At 41.7% G+C, this 21,152-nt stretch overlaps 1 protein-coding gene across 3 annotated transcripts in view; it reads right to left on the bottom strand.

Moving 5' to 3' along the window:
• Positions 1 to 7,713: 7,713 nt before the first annotated feature.
• C4BPA (complement component 4 binding protein alpha) overlaps positions 7,714 to 21,152 on the bottom strand; it is a 61,293-nt gene continuing 47,854 nt past the window's right edge. For 2 of the 3 annotated variants that reach the window (XM_077157642.1, XM_077157643.1), the window contains exons 9-12: positions 20,860 to 21,045; positions 10,529 to 10,693; positions 8,691 to 8,866; positions 7,714 to 8,154 (exon numbers count right to left, since the gene is read on the bottom strand). In XM_077157642.1, the coding sequence (XP_077013757.1) occupies positions 7,894 to 8,154; positions 8,691 to 8,866; positions 10,529 to 10,693; positions 20,860 to 21,045 (788 nt within the window). In that variant the 3' untranslated portion in view covers positions 7,714 to 7,893. The remainder of the gene's footprint in view (positions 8,155 to 8,690; positions 8,867 to 10,528; positions 10,694 to 20,859; positions 21,046 to 21,152) is intronic. The other variant, XM_077157644.1, reaches the window with a different exon arrangement.

Raw genomic sequence — 21,152 nt, 5'->3', positions numbered from 1 at the left:
CCTCAGGACAGACTATTACAGGGTTATCTAGAGAAGACTCAGCATGACCTAGGGTTTCAACCTCACCACCAACATCATTATCAATCCATATGTTGCCATCCACTTTTCAGGGCCCCACTCCTTTCCAATCTATGCCCTCACTTTAATAGCAGACACCATGAAAGATTGAGATTTCAGTTTACATTGTAAAGTCACTACTCTAGCGATAAGATTCTAAGTCTGATTTTTGGAGATCTCAAGTCAATGGCTACAGGAAATAAGATTTTCCTTCAGGATACTCATAGAAATGTTTACATCTGTCAGAGAGCGCATAAGATTCTCATTTCAAGACTTAAGCCCATCCCTTTCACTCATTAATGTTATCAGTGTATCTAACAACAACCAACCAACATCTCTATACCACAGAACTCTATCAGGGTGTCAAAAACACTATCCCCCAGGCCTGCCTTCCTACAAGCAAAGCATTAGAAGAATCAAATGGTGATAATTTGACTATCTCTTTTGCCAACTCACCCCATGGATTGGCAGTGTCATTCTGATTATGGGAATCAGAGTACTTAGTGCCTTTGAGTTGTCAGAGTAGAAAACCAACTGTAAAAAAACCCATTTTTATAGATTCTGTTTCTTAAGAATCACCTCACTCCTGGTACCAAGCTGTATTAGCTAGGGTTCTCTAGGAAAATAGAATAAGCAGGAAATATCCGTAGATATAAAATTTATAAAAAGCATCTCACATAAGTGTGGGAATGTAAAGTCCAAAATCCATAAGGCAGGCTGTGAAGCTGATGACTCTGATGAAAGGTCTGGATGAACTCCACAGGGGAGGCTTGCTGGCCCAAGCAGGAAGAAGAGACTGTCTCTTCTGAATCCTCTTTATAAGCCTTCCAGTGATTAGATTAAACATCACTCATTGCAGAAGACACTCCTCTTGGCTGATTACAAATGCAGTCAGCTGTGGTTGCAGCCGATGTGATCATGATTTAATTCTATGAAATGTCTTCATAGCAACAGACAGCCCAGCACTTGCACAACCAAATGGGCTCCACCACCTGGCCAAGTTGACACATGAACCTGACCATGACCCGTTCATTTAACAAAATGTGCTATAACTACATTGAAAGACAGAGGGAAATAAAGCAGGTGGTATACTAGAAGATGATTAAATCCTTGTCTCTAATAAATTGATACTATCAAAAATGAATAACCTGCGTGGACCACAGTGGCACAGCAGGCAGAGTTCTCGCCTGCCACATGCCAGAGACCCGGGTTCAATTCTCGGTGACTGTCCATGCAAAAAAAGAAGAACCCATGAAAAAAAGGTAAGGAAAAGAATATAAAATAATAATATGGCGCTAAAGACCAGAAAAATGCTACAAGAGCTGAAGTGGTGATCTCTAGGAATAGAGACACAGAATTGCATGGGTCCAGATTACAACCTAATTTGTTAAATATGCATATATTTTAAGTTAATTTTGAAAATAAAATTGATAGGTCAAGTAATAGATGTATGTGAACATGCTTTATAATGTACTATCATGTACAAAAATTAGCATTTTAAATGTGACAGAAAGTGTTTGGAAATAGAGAGGAGAAAATCTAATGAAAGTAAAATATTTATGACTAATTCTATTTTTTTATATTTGTTTACATGCACATGCATATATTTTATGATACTTTAAAAATGTACTTAAATTAAGAGAATAATTTAAATAATGGGAAACTAATTCAAATCACCATGATAAGTTTCTTTATAAAAACTCAGAGAATGGTGGAGAAGGAAACATGAAAGACTGAAATTCAAAAGCCTTCATTATTTCTGCTATACATCTAAAAGCTGAGGCTTTGGGTGGATAATTTGCTTATCCACCTGTGATGGATAGGTTCAGGTGTCAGCTTGGCCACGTGATGATGTCCAGTTGTCTGGTAGGGCAGGCACTGGCCTGCTGTTGCTGCAAAGACATTTTGTGGCTGGTTGAGATACCGGAAGGCTGATTTATTAAATCATTGTGCCTCGCACAATGAGATAATCCAATCAGTTGAAGGCTTTTTAAGGGAGAAGAGACTTTTTCACTGCTTCTTCAGCCAGTGAGTCTCACTTTGGAGTTCGTCCAGACCTTTCATTGGAGCCACCAGCTTTATAGCTTATCCTACGGAGTTTGGACTCCTCCATCCCAACTGTTGCGAGAGACACCTTTATAAATCTCATATTTACAGAGCTCTCCTGATTGTTCTGTTTCTCTAGAGAATGCGGACCAACACACCACTTGAGTGGATAAGCACATTATTAAGCACATTAATAACACGAAAATGTTAAGTATCATTAATTACCCATTTCTAATCCACTGGTGTAATAGTGTGGAGAATGACTTTTCAAGTTGTGGCAATTTTAATTTCACTTATAGAAATTGGAATAATTATCTTTTTTCTCAGGCCATCCAAAGATCCAAGCCAATTTCTCTGATATCAATAAAATATTCTTAAACACAGTTTTAAAAAATTCCACTGAGGGCCGTGCAATGGTGGCACAGTGGCAGAATTCTCGTCTGCCAAGTTGGAGACCTGTGTTCAATTCCCAGTGCCTGTCCATGCAAAAAAAAAAAAAAATCCACAGAGGATTTTGTTAGGAATTGAATCCCACCCCATACAAATGCCCTGTTCAAGTCCTAATGCCTGGTCTTGTAGGTGTGAGCCCATTTGTAAATAGGACTTTTGAAGATGTTATTATTAGTTAGGGAACACCCAAACTGAACGAGGGTGGGCCTTCATAATCAAGTACGGCTAAAATCAAAGGAAACTGGACACGGGATAAACAGCCCTGGGAAGCTAGAAGCCAATAGAACCTGAAAGAAAAAGAACATCGCCTCGGTGGGAAGAAGCCAAAGAACCCAAGGATTTCTGTCCAGCCAGAATATTACTGACCTCAAGAGAAAGCAAGCCTTCCCGCCTCTGAAACCGTGAGCCAAATTCCTGTTGTTAAGCCCACCCATTCTATGGTATTTTTCTTAGCATTCTGGAAGCTAAACAGGGGTGCTGCTATGACAAATACCTCCAAATGCAGAAATGGTTTTGAAATTGAGGAGTGGGTAAAGGCTTGAAGAATTAGGAGGTACTTTATAGAAGAAGCCTAGATTGCTTTGAAGAGACTATATGTGTGTATATATATATATATGAATATTATATAATATTAAAAGTATCTCCTATGAATATTAAAAGTATCTCCTATGAGGCCTGAGAAGGAAATGATGAATGTGTCATAGGAAACTGGAGGAGGGGTGATCTTTGTTATAAAGTAGCAGAGAACTTGGTTGAATTATGTCTGGGTGTTGATTGAAAGTGGATCTTGTAAGTGATGAACATGGACATTTAGCTGAGGAAAATTTCAAGCTGAGTGTGGGAGGTTCATTCTGGTTTCTCCTTGCAGCTTATAGTAAAATGCAAGAAGAAAGGGATGTTAAGAATTGAACTCTTAGCACAAAAACTGATGATTTGGAAAATTCTAAGCCTATCCAGATAATGTGCCCTGAGACTAGGCAAGAAATAGCTGGGCCAGGGATCTCCTTGAACTTCTAGCAAGCAAGTCCCCAGACAACAGTCTCCATGAGAGGGTTTAATTGAACAACTCTTTGAAAGAAAGGGGGTGCATGAGCATGGAACCAATCAGACATCTCAGAGGAAGTCGGGACTGGAAATGCAAATATCCAGGAAGGATCTGTGGACAGTTCTTTCATTTGATGTTTTAAACCCCCTTAAACTGCACACAAAGCTGACGAGGGTTTTGTGAAATTTATTAGCAAATGTACAGATATCCAAATTGAAAAGGACAAACAAGAGATGAATTGAAGGTAGAATTTCAAGAGCAAAACAGAAGTAGACATCTGGAGAGAAAAGTGCCTTGGGACAAAAGAGTGCCCCAAGAAAAGTTTGACAAAAGAGTGCCACCCCAATGTTCAGAGAAAGTGGTGTCTATGTCCAGGAGTTCAGTGAGAGTTTGCCTGTCACCCCAATGCTTAAAGAGGGTGGGGCTTACACCCAGTTTTAGGGCAAAATGAGACGCCATGCCCTGCTAATGTGGTAACTGCTGAAGCAAATGCTCTCAAGGACGCTGACTTGAGAGCCTGAAGAGACCTGAATAAAGAGCATGCTGATAAGAAATAAACACTCCTGAGACAAGGAGAGGGAAACCAAACTTTGTAGCTTTGCAGGCATGACAGATGTTCAAAACAAATCTTGCTTTGATTATACTCCCTAAAAGCAGTTCCCATGTAAGAACACAATGAATACGTGGACGTCAGTTTATGCAGGGCTCTTGCTCTTTCACCTGATGAGCTTGAGTCCCCTGACCCCACTTAACTAACTTCTTGAGTCTGTCATTTCTTAATCCTGCGCAGCGCCCCTTCTTCTCCCATGTTCTCTAGGGAAATTCCGGCAACTAGGGGTTGAATCATGTAAAAAAAAGTCATGTTCAGGTCCTAACTTCTGGTTCTGTGGGTGTGAACACATCTGTAAATAGAATTTTGAGGATGTTCTTATTAGTTAAGTTGGGCCCAAACCAAATGACCATGGACCTTAACCCAATATGGCTGAAGTCCCTAAAAGCAAAATAAATTGGACATAGGACAAAATCCATGGAAAACCAGAAGTCAATAGGACCCAGAAGAGAAAGAAGAGTCCACGCTGCCATGTGATGGAAAAACCAAGGATTACTGGCCAGCTGGAACTCCCCAAGAGAAAAATACCATGAGTTCAGCTTCTGAAACCATGAGTCAGTAAATTTCTATTCTATGGTATTTAACTCAACGGCCTGGAAACTAAGACAGTTTCTATGTATAAATTGCATCTAAAATATCAACTATCGAGTTCTCTAATACACACTCAATGAACTCATTTGTGAGTTTGATTGCAAGCAATATGCAATGAAACTATAAAGTACAAAACATAAATTACATTTTTATTCTATTCTGGAAAAACATATAACATAAACAATAAAAGAATGTGCTAGATCAAATTAATTTAACTAGCACAAAACAAAATAAAATAAGCAAAGTCACATTTTCAAAATTACTATTTAATGGATGAAGTCTTTTCTGAGTGAGGTTTGGCTGCAAGAGGATGGTGATGGGGGCTGTACTAACTCTTACTGGTAGGAATAGGAGAGTAATAATTAAGGAGTATGAGTAAGTGAAACAGTAAGTGCAGATATTCAACCACACACAATTCCAAAGAATGGGTAAATGTCTTCTCCTTGGGACTGTTCAGATAGTGGAAGCATGCAGAAAGATCATTATATGAAGTCATAGAAATGCTCTAAATGGGCATCTATATGAGTTTCCTTTGCTTTCATTTATACAGACCTTGCTAACATGAGACATACTTGAAATTCAAGTTTTTAAATGTGGTATGTTCATCCATATTTTTTCATATATTGTAAAATTTAGTTTAAATATTTGCTATAAAATATCCAGGATCCTTCCCTTCTTCTTTCAGCCAACAATGGGCAGCAGGTTGAATGAGTTATTCCCTTATAAGAGTTCTTTCCAAAATACTCTTCTAGACTTGGGTCTACCTACATTCTTAAATCATATTTTTATCAATATGGCAGCCCATGCTACATTCTTACACTCTAACCCAGATTGGGGAACTCAATATCTATAACAATGAATTTTTTACTTAGTAGTGAATTTCAGTTATTCACTGGCAGCTTTAGTGCATAACAGACTTCAGGAAAATTCAGATAATAAGAGATACAAGTTGGCCCAGAGTCCAGTGGAAGATGGAAAAGTAGACAGCTCACTAAAAAAAAAAAAACAGTGGAGGGAATTGAGTTAAGGGCAACTAACACTAAAATGATGGAAGGGCCTGATAAAGGAAAAAGAGAAGTTTGAGTAGGAACAGAGTGAAAGACTAGAACAATACTTCAACAGATAAGACAATACAGAAAATACGATTGTAGAAGAGCCTGTCTCCTTTGCCTCTCCTGGAGATTACTGCTCATGGCCCCATAGGGGTAGTTGGCTCCCAGCATCTTTCTAACTGATGGTGGTTCCTGTGCTCAGGAGCATACTCACCTGCCCAGAGTGTGGACCACATGTGCCTAGGAGATAATGTTCCCGTACAATGATTCCAAGAAATGAGAGAAGGAAATTGGTAGATAAATATCCCCAGCCCTTATCTGTGGTGGGACATCTCAGGGCTGTGTTCAACATTCCCTCTCAGAGGGTGTCCTCGTTTGTAAGCTGTCAGAATGCGATATATCAGAAACAGAATGGCTTTTCAAAAGGAGAATTTATTAAGTTGCAAGTTTACAGCTCTAAGGTCATGAAATGTCCAAATTAAAGCAAAGCTATAGAAATGTCCAATCTAAGGCACCCAGGGAAAGACATCTTGGTTCAAGAAGGCCGATGATGTTCAGGGTTTCTCTCTCAGCTGGAAAGACACAGGACGAGATTTGCCTGCTTTCCCGGGGATCTGTCCATTCCATTGGCTCTGTTAGTTCTGGTTGCTCTTGTGGCTCTAAAGCTTTTTCCAAAATGGTTCCCTCTTAAAGGGCTCCAGTAACCAACCCCACCTTGAATGAATGGAGACACATCTCCATGGAAACCATCTAATCAAAAGTTACCACCCACAATTGGGTGGATTACATCTCCACAGAAACAATAAAAAAAAAAAAAAAATACCACCCAGCAATATTGAATGAGGATTAAAGGACATGGCTTTTCTGAGGTACAAAACCAACCCTGAGGGTGACTGGTATGATTTCGTTCTGTTACCAACAGCAATAACCCATTCAATATTATACCTTCTTTTGGCTTTCCTCCTTTCCCTAACTTACTAACCCATTAGCTCACAATGCTTTCTGGGACCATGACCAAAGGAATCTAGTTACCCACAATCCTCATCTCAAGTCCATTTTTCAGAAACCCTAATTAAACATCAACTAAAGGAAATTGCTAGTAGCAGGAAAAGCTAAATGGCTTATAAAAACATGGATAGATAAATTGATGTCATTTTTTCCCTAACATTTCAACTCCTCTGATATATCTTAAACTTTAGTGAAAGCCTGTAACAAACTATTGCCTTCTTAGAATATGTTTTGGAGAATTAAACAAAAAAATATATTTCTCATATAGTTCTATATACAAGATAATACATACATAAGAGCTAAGGTATAAGTGAGAAAGAGATTTTGGAGGTAGGAAAATTGGAGGAAGGGGTGATTGGAAAGATTAAAGCTTCCATTGAATACCCAGAACTATAAAGGTGACTGATATTGTGCTCTTCCTCATGTGTGGGACAGTGGCTCAAGCCATTTTTTCTTAATATTAAGGAAAAGAATGACCAAATCAGAGGGAAGGCTTGGGAATACATTCCAGGTAGCTGACATGTGAGTTTCAATTTATAAGAGGTCAGACACAAGTATAGATACCCTTCGTGTAAGGCAAAAGTTGAGATGTGGCATTAAGGAGGCAGAGGCAATGTGCATGTGAGTACAAAGGAGGGGGAGACTCTACTCAAATGGGTAGGATGGACAAATCTTTTGGAGAGTGTTGACAGGTAACCTGAGTCCTGAAGTCAGTGATTTGGAAAAAAAGGCATTCCAGGAAAAGATGACGGTATGAATACAACTGTGTATTTCCAAGGCCTGTGGAAAATATAAAAGTGTTAACTTCATGTGCTAGATTTGGTCTGGACCATCATTTCATAGAGTCTTAAATGAGCACAAAAACAAGACAGTTTTGATGTAGGAGATTTTTAATTGAAAAAAAAAAGGAACTGTACTTTGCATCCAGAGAAGCAAAAACATAATCCCGAACAGGACAGATGATCAATGATTCTACAAGCTCAAAAGCACAACACATTGGCAAACTCTCCTAAATAGATATTTATTACCATAGATCATGGTAGCAAAGGGACAGTAAAGTTGTTAACCTGAACTTTGCTGCATTCAGTTGAAGGCACCGAGGCCTCCTTTCCTTCCTCTTTTGGGGAAGACAGCTCCACAGTGGATTTTCTTGCCTTGTCTCTCTGCAGTTCCAAGCTTTCAATCTCCAGAGACAGCTTATACAGCTCCAGGGCCAATTTCACATGCTGAGGGTCTGGGAGACACTGCATGAGGTGTTTGCCTGCCACCACCTGTTCACAGCCATCAGGGATTATCTGAAAGAGATGTAAGTGGTGGGAGTGGTTAGGAGGCTTCTCCCCAAGTCAGGGCACTGTGACAGTCGAGGAGGTGCAGCACTGACAATGGGGGACTGCAGACCCGGACCAACCCCAGAACTGGACGGTGAGCAGGGACAACCAGAAAATACTGTGGGTCCCACCACAGTCTTCCCCAGAGGGTCTAGACCTGTTCTGAGACAACTTCCCAGAAGGCCTACCTTGGGGACAGCAGCAATTTCTGCTGACCATGCAGAAATAGAGGGAAAGTATGTCCTACAGTCCAGTCTATTTCTATAGTCAGTCCTTTCCCCAAGGGCACAGCTTTTCCGGTATAAGGTGAGAGTAGGGAAACTTGCCATTCCTAACTCATCAGAGTGTTCCCAGATAGAAAGACCTGTAAGTGACCTTCAAGAACCCAGAAATGAATCCTGATAAGTCGGATCACACTGCTGGTGGCTAGGACAGTGCTGTGGGGGAGGCCATCACCTGTCACGTGTGATACTACAGGAACTTGCTCGAATTAAACCACTTACCCACTCACACGTGGGCATTTCTGGATACCAGCTTCTGTTCTCTGAGCAAGTGATAGTTGGGGAACCAACCACAGCATAACCAGAGGAGCACTGAACAGTGACAGTTTCAGTTTCAATATAATGAGGTTTATTCAAAGACAGCTTTCCATTGGCGATCTCTGGTCTCGAACACTGAGCTGTAAAGGAAACACCAATTTAAGCAATGGGCAATTCTAAGAAAAAAGGCATGTTAGTCTATGATAATGAGAATGAACTATATTTAGGCTCTGGTAATTGTTCACTCTTCTTTCATTTTGAGAATAACAATGATTTTAAGATTGAGATCAGGCTTTGGACTAAACATTTATATTATTATCTCATTAATTTTCACAGCATTGTTCCCAAGTGAGTACTGCTATTACTTCAATTGTATCTAGGAGAAAATTGAGGCACAGTTTAAGAAACACCCATGTTTATAAAACTTCAATATTTTTAAATGTGGCACTAAAATCTCAAAATAACCATCCCAGGATGCAAGGGTAGTTCAGTGGGATAATTCTCGCTGCCATGCCAGAGACCTGCATTCAATTCCCGGCCATTCACTTTCCAAAAACAAACAAGCAAACAAGCAAAAATTCAACAATTGGTGCTGCACTAACAGGATATTCACATGGAAAAAGAATGAAAAGTGACCCCACCATCAAGCATTAAAAAAACATAAAAAACAAAAAACACAAGCATCCCTCACAGTCTCGATCTCTGCAAGATACTAGGAAGGAGATTTTCATTCTTCTGCCTCATTACTCTCTGGTGTTCAGTGGAGACAATAGCAGCAAATAATTCCCTGAGCTGTTGTTAGCAAAGTGCTGTTAAAGCAGTATTCATATAAAAATAGGACACAGCTTGGCTCATCCTGTCGCCAGAACAGGATGACAGACTAGAGTCCCTGAATCATGGGCAGCAAGTGCCCTGCCTGAGGCTCTGAGGAAATGCTGCCACTTCATCGTGCTTGGAATTAGCAATGAGAAGACACAATCATACTAATGCAAGTTTCCATGAAAATTTTGCCACAGGCCCACAGGTACTCTCAGATAAAATGTACTGCCTTCAGAGTATTTCTGGAAATACAAAGAAAAGCAACTTGAAATAGGAGCTGCATTTAGGGGGCTGAATTTTATGACGGGGAGGTGGGTTGCATTTTATATTTCTGTATGTCCTTTGTTCCATTTGCATTGTGTACAATGTACATATATATTATTTTAATTTTTGTTGTGGTAACATATACACAACATAAAATTTCTCATTTTAACTAATTATTTGTACAAATCAGTGGTATTAATTATATTCACGTTGTTGTACTACCAACATCACCATCCATTAGCAAAACTTTTTAACACCCCAAGCAGAAACTCTACCCATTAAGAAATAACTCTATGAGTTTATAAACTAGGTGTGTCATATAATTAGAATCATACAATTTTTTTCTTTCGTTCATGTGCATATATTAATTATTTACCCTTTTCTTTTGTATGCTATATGCCAGGGGTCACATTTCATTCTTTTTCCAAGTGAGTATCCCATTATCGCAGCACCATTTGTTGAATTTTGCTTTTTTTCTTTCCTTTGGTTTGCTTGTTGGGAAGTGCATGAGCTGGGAATCAAACTCAGGTCTCCCACATGGCAGGCGAGAATTCTACCACTGAACTACCCTTGTACCCCCATATATTAATTATTTACATAAATTTAAATTTAAATTTAAAATGTTCACATGCTGACTCTGACAAAGAAGAAACTATGCCTGCAGCACTTTCATGATGATTTCACCCTTGGCCATGGGCTAAGAAGTGAGCTGGAGTTACCTTTACATTGAGGAGGTGGAGGTGACCAGATTGAATCATCGCAGGAGGTTTTTGCCTCTCCAACCATAGTGTATCCTGTATCACATTCATACACGAACTCAGTGCTGAATAATCCTCTAACTTTTTCATAGTGTCCGTGGACAACTTCAGGAGGAAATTTGCAACCTTGATGGTGAGAGATACAAGTGAGAGAGGATGAGCTTGTAGAAAATATAAAATAACAATTCCCAGAATTTGCATGATTTGTCAGAGGCTTCATTTTGTCCTTTCATCTCTCAGCTCACAAGATCACTGTGCTGCTTTTCTGTAATCCTCAGGCAAGGAACTGTAGAGAGACTTGAGTTCAATTAAAAGCCACTTGGTTAAAGAAGTTCTCCCATCCTCTTGATATATTTCAGTCAACTTTTATACTACTTAGGGATCATTTGTATATGAAGGCAGGGTTCATTTACAAAGTCATATTGTACTACGGAACACTCAAATCAATTTCAGAGTATATGCAGACATTGCATCTGTGAGAATTATAAAAACCATTAAGTACAAAATCTCCTAGCCACTGCAACCCAGTCAAAACTGTCCATTCATCCCTACCAAGAATATATGAAGGCCCAAACTTTAGGACCATGGCCTGTGAGGTAGGAGCTATCAATCAGGGAAGGCCAAGTGGAAATCACTGATACTATACCCATGCCTCCAGGCAAAGAAAGTCGATCAAAAGAAATCACTGATACTATACCCATGCCTCCAGGCAAAGAAAGTCAATCAAAAGAAATCACTGATACTATACCCATGCCTCCAGGCAAAGAAAGTCGATCAAAAGAAATCACTGATACTATACCCATGCCTCCAGGCAAAGAAAGTCGATCAAAAGAAATCACTGATACTATACCCATGCCTCCAGGCAAAGAAAGTCAATCAAAAGCAATAGCATATACTAGGGGTGGAGATAGGGTAAGAGGTGAAGGGGAAAATTAGTGCCACGCTTAAAGACGTAAAGATTCAGGGGTTGTCTGCCTCACCATATCTCAGATATAATATCTTTAATTAACCAGTCTCTCCACTACAAAAAATTAGATGAATTCTGGAAAATGACAGTAAACATTGAAAACTCAACATTTTAGCCCCTACTACAGTCACTGTACCAGATGTGGTACCTTTGCTGGAGCAGATTAATGGAGTCTCAGGTAAATGAGGCCACTGGTTAGCAAGGGCTTTTTCCCCATCCCTAGCAAAAGAGAGGATGAGAAACAGTTTGCATTCACATGGAAGGATGATCATTCACCTACAGTTTTGTCCCTGGGATATGGTAACTCCTTGACCCCTGTCATATTAAAGTCTGAAGATCTCTTGACCCTCTGGACAGCCACGGAACATCACATTGATCATTATACCAGAGATGCCGTGTTTATTCTACTAAATGAGCAAGATGTAGCTAAGATAATGATGTTCCAGAGTGTAGACGATAAAGATTCAGGGTTTTGCCACATCAGTAAAACTTTTTTTCAAGTTTCGGAACACCTTAGGAAATCCCATCAAAAATAAAATCAAAGGGTTTCTGGTTGCACATCCCACCATAAAGAAGGAAGCAGGTTTCCTAGTGGAACTCTCCAGATTCTAGGGCATTATATTTCACGCTTGGAAATACTGCTCCAAACCATACACAGGGTATGCCAGGTTTCAGGGAGACCCATGTTAGAAAAAAACTCTGCAACAAATCCAGACTATAGTGAAATCATCCTTTTTGCTTAGGCCTTAGGACTAAGCAGAGTCTAAGACACTGGAGGTGTGTGTTGAAAGAAAAGATGCAAATGTCAATCAGACAAGCGCACCACAGACATTTGAGATTCTGAAGAAAGGTCATTCACTGAGCAGAAAAGTGTATGCTTTTTGAAATATAACAAATAAGTCCTGATAGAGACAACATTCTGACCTTGGATCATCAAGAGATCATGTAGCCACACTCACCCATCAGGGGTTGTTTGTTCAGAGCTACCAAGTTATAAGGTTGGGCAGGCCTGGCAGCACTCGGCTACAGGATGGAAGTGGTGCATCAGGACTAAGCATGAGCAGGCCCAGATAGCACAAACAAACTGCACAAACAGGAAGCCAAAACCCCGCAGGTGTCCAGTCACTGTGGGACAGTGCCTCTCCTTAGCTTACACTTATAGCTATATGGGCATCCATCAAAAACCATGACAGAACAGGAAGAAGCCAGAGCTCGGTTCACAGATGAGAAATGTGTAACGGAAATCTACAAAAGAAATCATTTCTTTTGTAGAAGAAATCATTTTGCCACTCTTCAGATTTGGGTTAGGGCAGCATATCTCATTCAGATTAGAATGGACAGCTATGCTGAAATCCAATCAGGAGTGACCTTGAACAGTAGTGAGAGAAAACCCTCCTGATAAGAAGAGCTAGATGTGGTTCACCTGGTCATTCCTTTAGGGAAAAGAGGAGTAAATTGACCACAATGGCATAGGTGGAGGATAAGCATGAGCCAAAGGCATGGGCTCTCACTTACCAAGGCTGAATAGCTATTGTTGCCCCTGAACGTCCAGCCTATCAACAAAAATTCTGAGTCCCTGACAGGATACCATCTTTCAAGGCAATCAAGAAAACACTTGGTATCAAATGTATGGGACCCCTTCCACTTTGGAAAGGCCAACAATTTATTCTAAAGAAATAGGTAAAAATGCATATTGTAGAAACAGATTTGCCTTTTGTGCCTGCAGGGCCTCACTGACACTGTTATCTGAAGGCTTACAGAGTATTTGTCCAATTGGCATGGGATCCCAGTTAACACGGTATCTGACTAACGGATCCACTCACAGCAAACTGTAATATTGGCATCATAGACATATAATCCATTACTCATATCACATACTGCATCATATAGAACCCACTAGCCTGACAGTATAGCATGGCCTATTAAGGGCCCATAGCTAAAGTGCCAGCTGAAAAGCCATACTTTACAATGATGGCACACTGTCTTCCAGAATGTAGTATTCACTTTGAATCAACACTGACCTTTATATGGTACTGGATCCCCAATAAAATAAATGCAGCAACCAAGGGGTGGACGCATTAGTAGCCCCACTTAACATCACTCTAAGTAACCCACTTGGGAAATTTATGCTTTTCATCTCTGAAACTCTGAGTCTGCAGGTTTCAAGGTTCTGGTTTACAAAGTGGGGATTCTTCCACCAGGTGAGATAAGAAGATTCTCACTGATTTTTAAGTTGCAATGAATGCCTGGCCACTCTGGGGCTCCTTTGGGCATCTTCTTGCTCAGAAGTCAAGAAGAGGAATCACTTATCTTGGCAAGGGTAATTGATCCTAACATCAGTTGAAAGGGCTGCTGAAAATACAACTGAAGAAGGAAGGGCTGTGTTTACTGGATGCATCATGGTGGAGGAGAGGTGGGGATTTCACATTGGTGTTATAATCTTAGCAAAGGATTACAGGATACAGATGGTTGCCATTAGACAGAAAAGAAGGAAGCAAGGTCAAAAAGGCAGATTCAAACACATTTAGGCAGGTCTTGTGCTGCAAGTTCATTCACATGAACCAGTGGTAAAGGAAGAGGAAAAATAAAGACGAAGAAGCATAAAGGAAAAATTGACAAGACTAGCTGATCTATTAGATGTAGCCTATCTTCAATGATCCAGTAAAGAAGAGGAAACCTGGAGTGTCCAAAGAATGGGAACAATTGGGAGAAAAGAGAAGGTTGGATGGGGTTCAGTGCTTTTTAAATGTATCTGCTCCAATTTCCAGCTAAAAGCAGAATCATGCAGAGTGTATTAGTTAGGGTTCTCTAGAGAAACAGAATCAACAGGGAACACTTGCAAATATAAAATTTATAAAAGTGTCTCACGTGACCGTAGGAACGCAGAGTCCAAAATCCACAGGGCAGGCTGCGAAGCCGATGACTCCAATGGATGGCCTGGATGAACTCCACAGGAGAGGCTCACCAGCCAAAGCAGGAATGCCACCTGTCTCCTCTGAGTCCTCCTTAAAAGGCTTCCCATGATTGCATTTAGCATCACTAATTGCAGAAGACACTCCCCTTTGGCTGATTACAAATGGAATCAGCTGTGGATGTAGCTAACGTGATCATGACCTAATCCTATGAAATGTCCTCATTGCAACAGACAGGCCAACGCTTGCCCAATCAGATGAACAGGTACCACAACTTGGCCAAGTTGACACCTGTCCCTAACCATAACAGTCCACCCCTTGTCAACTTGGCACCTATATATATATATATCACCTTAGACCATACTTAATTTCCAAATGAAAACAAGCACACATTTTTTTCTTTTACCTGACAATACTCAACTGTCCTGCATATAACTGGAAACACATTAAATCTCTCCAGAATAGGGTGCAAATCCTTGGGCAACATTCATTCTTAAACTTGATATCTTACAACTTAAATAGTATAACACAAACAAAACAGCATTACAGTCCTCGTTTCTGTAACTGATCACGTGGTCGAAGTTCATATTTATCACTACCTTCTTCCACTACCCATTCCATGTTCCCTTTCCCCTCAGCAAGCACTTCAGCTGGCCGTGGTTCTTTGCCTGGTGGGGTGACCCAAACTTTCATTCCTGAAGTCTCAGAGCCATTAGTGGTCCTGCCTGGATTGTGTTGTTGCAGTTTTCCATTGATTTTAATCACAGGGCATGGTAGTACTAATAGACACCCCAGGGGATCTCCTATATTCCAAGAAAACTCTTCTTTACCTCCATTATGTAGTTGCAGTCCTACTTCCTTCTGATAGTCAGGGTCAATTACCCCAGACAATAATGTAATTCCCTTCTTGGTGTGTTGATCCAGAGGCATAAGTAGCCCAAAGTGGCCAGGTGGCAATCTTAACTTCCAGTTCAGTGGTATCACTGTTGTTTCTCCTGGAGAAAGCACACCCCGTTTTGGAACTAAAACCTGTAGACCAGCAGAACTCAGGGTAGCAGGGACAGGAAGCAAAAATTTTCCTAGTGGATCACTAGGAGTAATAGTGAGTGGCACCACACCCATTTCCACCCCTTGGTTCCTGGACCCATGGATCCTGGCTATGGGAGAAACAGCACCATACAGTGGACGCTGATTCAGAGCATACACAGCTTCCTGGAGAACATTACCCCAGCCTTTCAAGTTTTTGCCACCAGTTGGCACCGTAATTGAGTTTTCAAAAGGCCATTCCACCGTTCTATCAATCCAGCTGCTTCTGGATGATGGGGAACATGGTAAGACCAGAGAATTCCATGAGCATGTGCCCATTCCCGCACTTCATTTGCTGTGAAGTGTGTTCCTTGATCCGAAGCAATGCTATGTGGAATACCATGGCGATGGATAAGGCATTCTGTAAGCCCACGGATAGTAGTTTTGGCAGAAGCATTGCGTGCAGGGAAAGCAAACCCATATCCAGAGTATGTGTCTATTCCAGTTAGAACAAATCGCTGCCCCTTCCATGAAGGGAGTGGTCCAATGTAATCAACCTGCCACCATGTAGCTGGCTGGTCACCTCGGGGAATGGTGCCATATCGGGGGCTGAGTGTGGGTCTCTGCTGCTGGCAGATTGGGCACTCAGCAGTGGCTGTAGCCAGGTCAGCCTTGGTGAGTGGAAGTCCATGCTGCTGAGCCCATGCATAACCTCCATCCCTACCACCATGACCACTTTGTTCATGAGCCCATTGGGCAATAACAGGAGTTGCTGGGGAAAGAGGCTGACTGGTATCCATAGAATGGGTCATCTTATCCACTTGATTATTAAAATCTTCCTCTGCTGAAGTCACCCTCTGGTGTGCATTCACATGGGACACAAATATCTTCATGTTTTTAGCCCACTCAGAAAGGTCTATCCACATACTTCTTCCCCAGACCTCTTTGTCACCAATTTTCCAATTATGGTCTTTCCAAGTCCCTGACCATCCAGCCAAACCATTAGCAACAGCCCATGAGTCAGTATACAAACGCACCTCTGGCCAGTTTTCCTTCCAAGCAAAATGAACAACCAGGTGCACTGCTCGAAGTTCTGCCCACTGGGAGGATTTCCCCTCACCACTGTCCTTTAAAGACACCCCAGAAAGGGGTTGTAATGCTGCAGCTGTCCACTTTCGGGTGGTACCTGCATATCGTGCTGAACCATCTGTAAACCAGGCCCGAGTTTTCTCTTCCTCAGTCAATTCACTGTAAGGAACTCCCCAAGAGGCCATAGCTCTGGTCTGGGAAAGAGAAGGTAATGTGGCAGCAGGAGTGGAAACCATGGGCATCTGTGCCACTTCTTCATGTAACTTACTTGTGCCTTCAGGACCTGCTCTGGCTCTATCTCGTATATACCATTTCCACTTTACAATAGAGTGCTGCTGTGCACGCCCAACTTTATGGCTTGGTGGGTCAGACAACACCCAACTCATGATAGGCAACTCAGGTCTCATGGTAACTTGGTGGCCCATGGTTAAGCGTTCAGTCTCTACTAAAGCCCAGTAGCAGGCCAAAAGCTGTTTCTCAAAAGGAGAGTAGTTATCTGCAGCAGATGGTAAGGCTTTGCTCCAAAATCCTAAGGGTCTGCGTTGTGATTCTCCTACTGGGGCCTGCCAAAGGCTCCAGACAGCATCTCTATTTGCCACTGACACGTCCAGCACCATTGGATCTGCTGGATCATATGGCCCAAGTGGCAGAGCAGCTTGCACAGCAGCCTGGACCTGTCGCAGAGCCTCCTCTTGTTCAGGTCCCCACTCAAAATTAGCAGCTTTTCTGGTCACTCGATAAATGGGCCGGAGTAGCACACCCAAATGAGGAATATGTTGTCGCCAAAATCCAAAAAGACCAACTAGGCGTTGTGCCTCTTTTTTGGTTGTGGGAGGGGCCAGATGCAGCAATTTATCCTTCACCTTAGAAGGGATATCTCGACAAGCCCCACACCACTGGACACCTAGAAATTTTACTGAGGTGGAAGGCCCCTGTATTTTTGTTGGATTTATCTCCCATCCTCTGACACGCAAATGCCTTACCAGTAAATCTAGAGTAGTTGCTACTTCTTGTTCACTAGGTCCAATCAACATGATATCATCAATATAATGGACCAGTGTGATGTCTTGTGGGAGGCAGAAACGATCAAGGTCTCTGCGAACAAGATTATGACATAGGGCTGGAGAGTTGATATACCCCTGAGGTAGGACAGTGAAAGTATATTGCTGACCTTGCCAGCTGAAAGCAAACTGTTTCTGGTGGTCCTTACTAATAGCTATTGAGAAAAAAGCATTTGCCAGATCAATAGCTGCATACCAGGTACCAGGGGATGTATTGATTTGCTCAAGCAATGATACTACATCTGGAACAGCAGCTGCAATTGGAGTTACCACCTGGTTGAGTTTACGATAATCCGCTGTCATTCTCCAAGACCCATCTGTTTTCTGCACAGGCCAAATAGGAGAGTTGAATGGGGATGTGGTGGGAATCACCACCCCTGCATCTTTCAAGTCCTTAAGAGTGGCAGTAATCTCTGCAATCCCTCCAGGAATACGGTATTGCTTTTGATTTACTATTTTGCTTGGTAGGGGCAGTTCTAGTGGCTTCCACTTGGCCTTTCCCACCATAATAGCCCTCACTGCACTAGTTAGAGAACCAACGTGGGGATTCTGCCAGTTGCTCAGTATGTCTATGCCAATTATACATTCCGGAACTGGGGAAATAACTACAGGATGGGTCCGGGGGCCCACTGGACCCACTGTGAGACGGACCTGAGCTAAAACTCCATTGATCACCTGGCCTCCATAAGCCCCCACTCTGACTGGTGGTCCAGAGTGACGTTTTGGGTCCCCTGGAATTAATGTCACTTCTGAACCAGTGTCTAATAATCCCCGAAATATCTGATCATTTCCTTTTCCCCAATGCACAGTTACCCTGGTAAAAGGCCGTCGGTCTCCTTGAGGAAGACTTAGAGGAAGGTCAACAGTATAAATTTGTGGCAGTGTAACAGGTTTCTTCCCCATAGGGACCTTGCCTCCCCTTCATTCAAGGGGCTCAGGGTCTGTAAACTGTTTCAAGTCTGGAAATTGATTAAGGGGCCGTGATTCTGTGTTTTTGTAATTCAGGTTAGACTTCTGTTCCCTTGACCTAGAACTCTTTTGTTTATACAGCTCCAACAAGAATTTAGTAGACTGCCCTTCTATTGTATTTCTAGGCACCCCATGATTTACTAGCCAATGCCACAAATCTCTGCGTGTTATATAATTTTGATGCCTCCTTTGAGTTTGTTGTCTATTATAATACCCACGTCTACCCTGTCTTTGGTGATTAAGTGCTGCCACCTGGCTTCTGCCAACTCGGGATCCTGTCATCCCCATTGTGTTTAAGGATTCCAGCTCAGTGACAGCAGTTCCTACAGTAATATCTGACCTACAGAGAAGTGCAACCACAGAGCTCTTGAGGGATGATGGTGCTAGTCTCACAAACTTATTTCTCACTGTTCTGGTAAAAGGTGCATCTTCTGGACATTCCTGGGGTGTAAGAGCAGGCTTTGCATGATAAATCCACTCTAACATCCCAATCTCTCTAAGCCTCTGGATCCCCTCATCTACATTATACCAGGGCAGTTCTGGCATTTCAACCTCAGGTAATGTTGGCCACCTTTTGATCCATGTTTCAACCAACCACCCAAACAAGCTGTTAACACCTTTTCTAACTGCTCTAGCTAGAACATTGAATGCAGAATCTCTGCTTAGTGGGCCCATATCAATAAATTCAGCCTGATCCAGCCTTATATTCCTCCCACCATTATCCCACACTCTTAAAATCCATTGCCACACATATTCCCCTGATTTCTGTCTATATAAATTGGAAAACTCACACAGTTCTTTTGGAGTATAACGTACCTCCTCATGTGTGATACTTTGTACCTCACCTTTAGGGGCCTGTTGGGACTTTAGTCTAGTTGTAGGTCTAGAAGAAATGAGGGGTGGTGGGGGTGGGTCATGAAAAGAATTAGAAATATCTTCCAAGCCATTTGCTTCAGGGCTTTCATTTGCAGTTTCATCTGGTGAAACAGGATTAATAACTCTAGGGCTAATCCCTTCAGGAGGAGGTTGGGTGGCCAATTCCTCAAGGCAGGCTGAAGGTGGGGCGGCTATGTCCTCAGGGCAGACTATTACAGGGTTATCTAAAGAAGGCTCAGCATGGTCTAGGGTTTCAACCTCACCCCCAACATCATTATCAATCCATATGTCACCATCCCATTTTTCAGGGTCCCACTCCTTTCCAATCAATGCCCTCACTTTAACGGCAGACACCATGCAAGACTGAGATTTCAGTTTACGTTGTAAAGTTGCTACTCTAACAATAAGATTCTGAGTCTGATTTTCAGAGATCTCAAGTCTACGGCTACAGGAAATAAAATTTTCCTTGAGGATACTCATAGAAACCTCTACATCTTTCAGACAGCACTTAAGCTTCTTGTTTGAAGCCTTAAGCCCATCCCTTTCACCCTTTAATGCAGATAGTGTATCTAACAACAACCAACCAACATCTCTATAACTCTTATTTCTGCAAAACTCTGTAAAGGTGTCAAAAACATTATCCCCCAGAGTCTGGCTTCGTACAAGTGAAGCATTAGGAGAATCGAATGATGATATTTTGACTATCTCCTTTGCCAACTCAGTCCATGGATTGGGAGTGTCATTCTGATTATGGGAATCAGAGTCCTTAGTGTCTCTGAGCCCAGTCAGAGTAGAAAACCATTCATAAAAACCCATTTTTAAGATTCTGTTCCTTAAGAACCACTCCTGGTACCAAGATGTATTAGTTAGGGTTCTCTAGAGAAACAGAATCAACAGGGAACACTTGCAAATATAAAATTTATAAAAGTGTCTCACGTGACCGTAGGAACGCAGAGTCCAAAATCCACAGGGCAGGCTGCGAAGCCGATGACTCCAATGGATGGCCTGGATGAACTCCACAGGAGAGGCTCACCAGCCAAAGCAGGAATGCCACCTGTCTCCTCTGAGTCCTCCTTAAAAGGCTTCCCATGATTGCATTTAGCATCACTAATTGCAGAAGACACTCCCCTTTGGCTGATTACAAATGGAATCAGCTGTGGATGTAGCTAACGTGATCATGACCTAATCCTATGAAATGTCCTCATTGCAACAGACAGGCCAACGCTTGCCCAATCAGATGAACAGGTACCACAACTTGGCCAAGTTGACACCTGTCCCTAACCATAACACAGAGGATATGCATTTTCTTAACTTCAAAATTTCCCTTAATAATCTTCATCATTTCTATGTGAAAACAAACTTTCAAAATAACATAATTTCATAAGGTCTTACTTGGATCACATGTTGGTATTTTGGGAGACCACGTGCCATCTGCTCTGCATGTAGCGTCAAGATACTCCTCATTACAAAAATATGAAAAAGTGTCACCATAGGTATAGGTACAGCGACTGGTGGAACTTGCTTTTGTAGAAGAAATCATTTTGCCACTCTTCAGATTTGGGTTAGGGCAGCATATCTCTAAAACGTAGAAAATTATGCTAATGGTAAAATCACCATGAGGAAGTTTTATGGTTTAAGATCACCACTGAGTTGAAATTCAGGAACTAAAAAAAAAGGGTACCAGG

Source organism: Tamandua tetradactyla, chromosome 4 (assembly GCF_023851605.1).
Source record: "Tamandua tetradactyla isolate mTamTet1 chromosome 4, mTamTet1.pri, whole genome shotgun sequence".
Lineage (NCBI taxonomy): Eukaryota > Metazoa > Chordata > Mammalia > Pilosa > Myrmecophagidae > Tamandua > Tamandua tetradactyla.
This window is presented reverse-complemented; position numbering and strand designations above follow the sequence as displayed.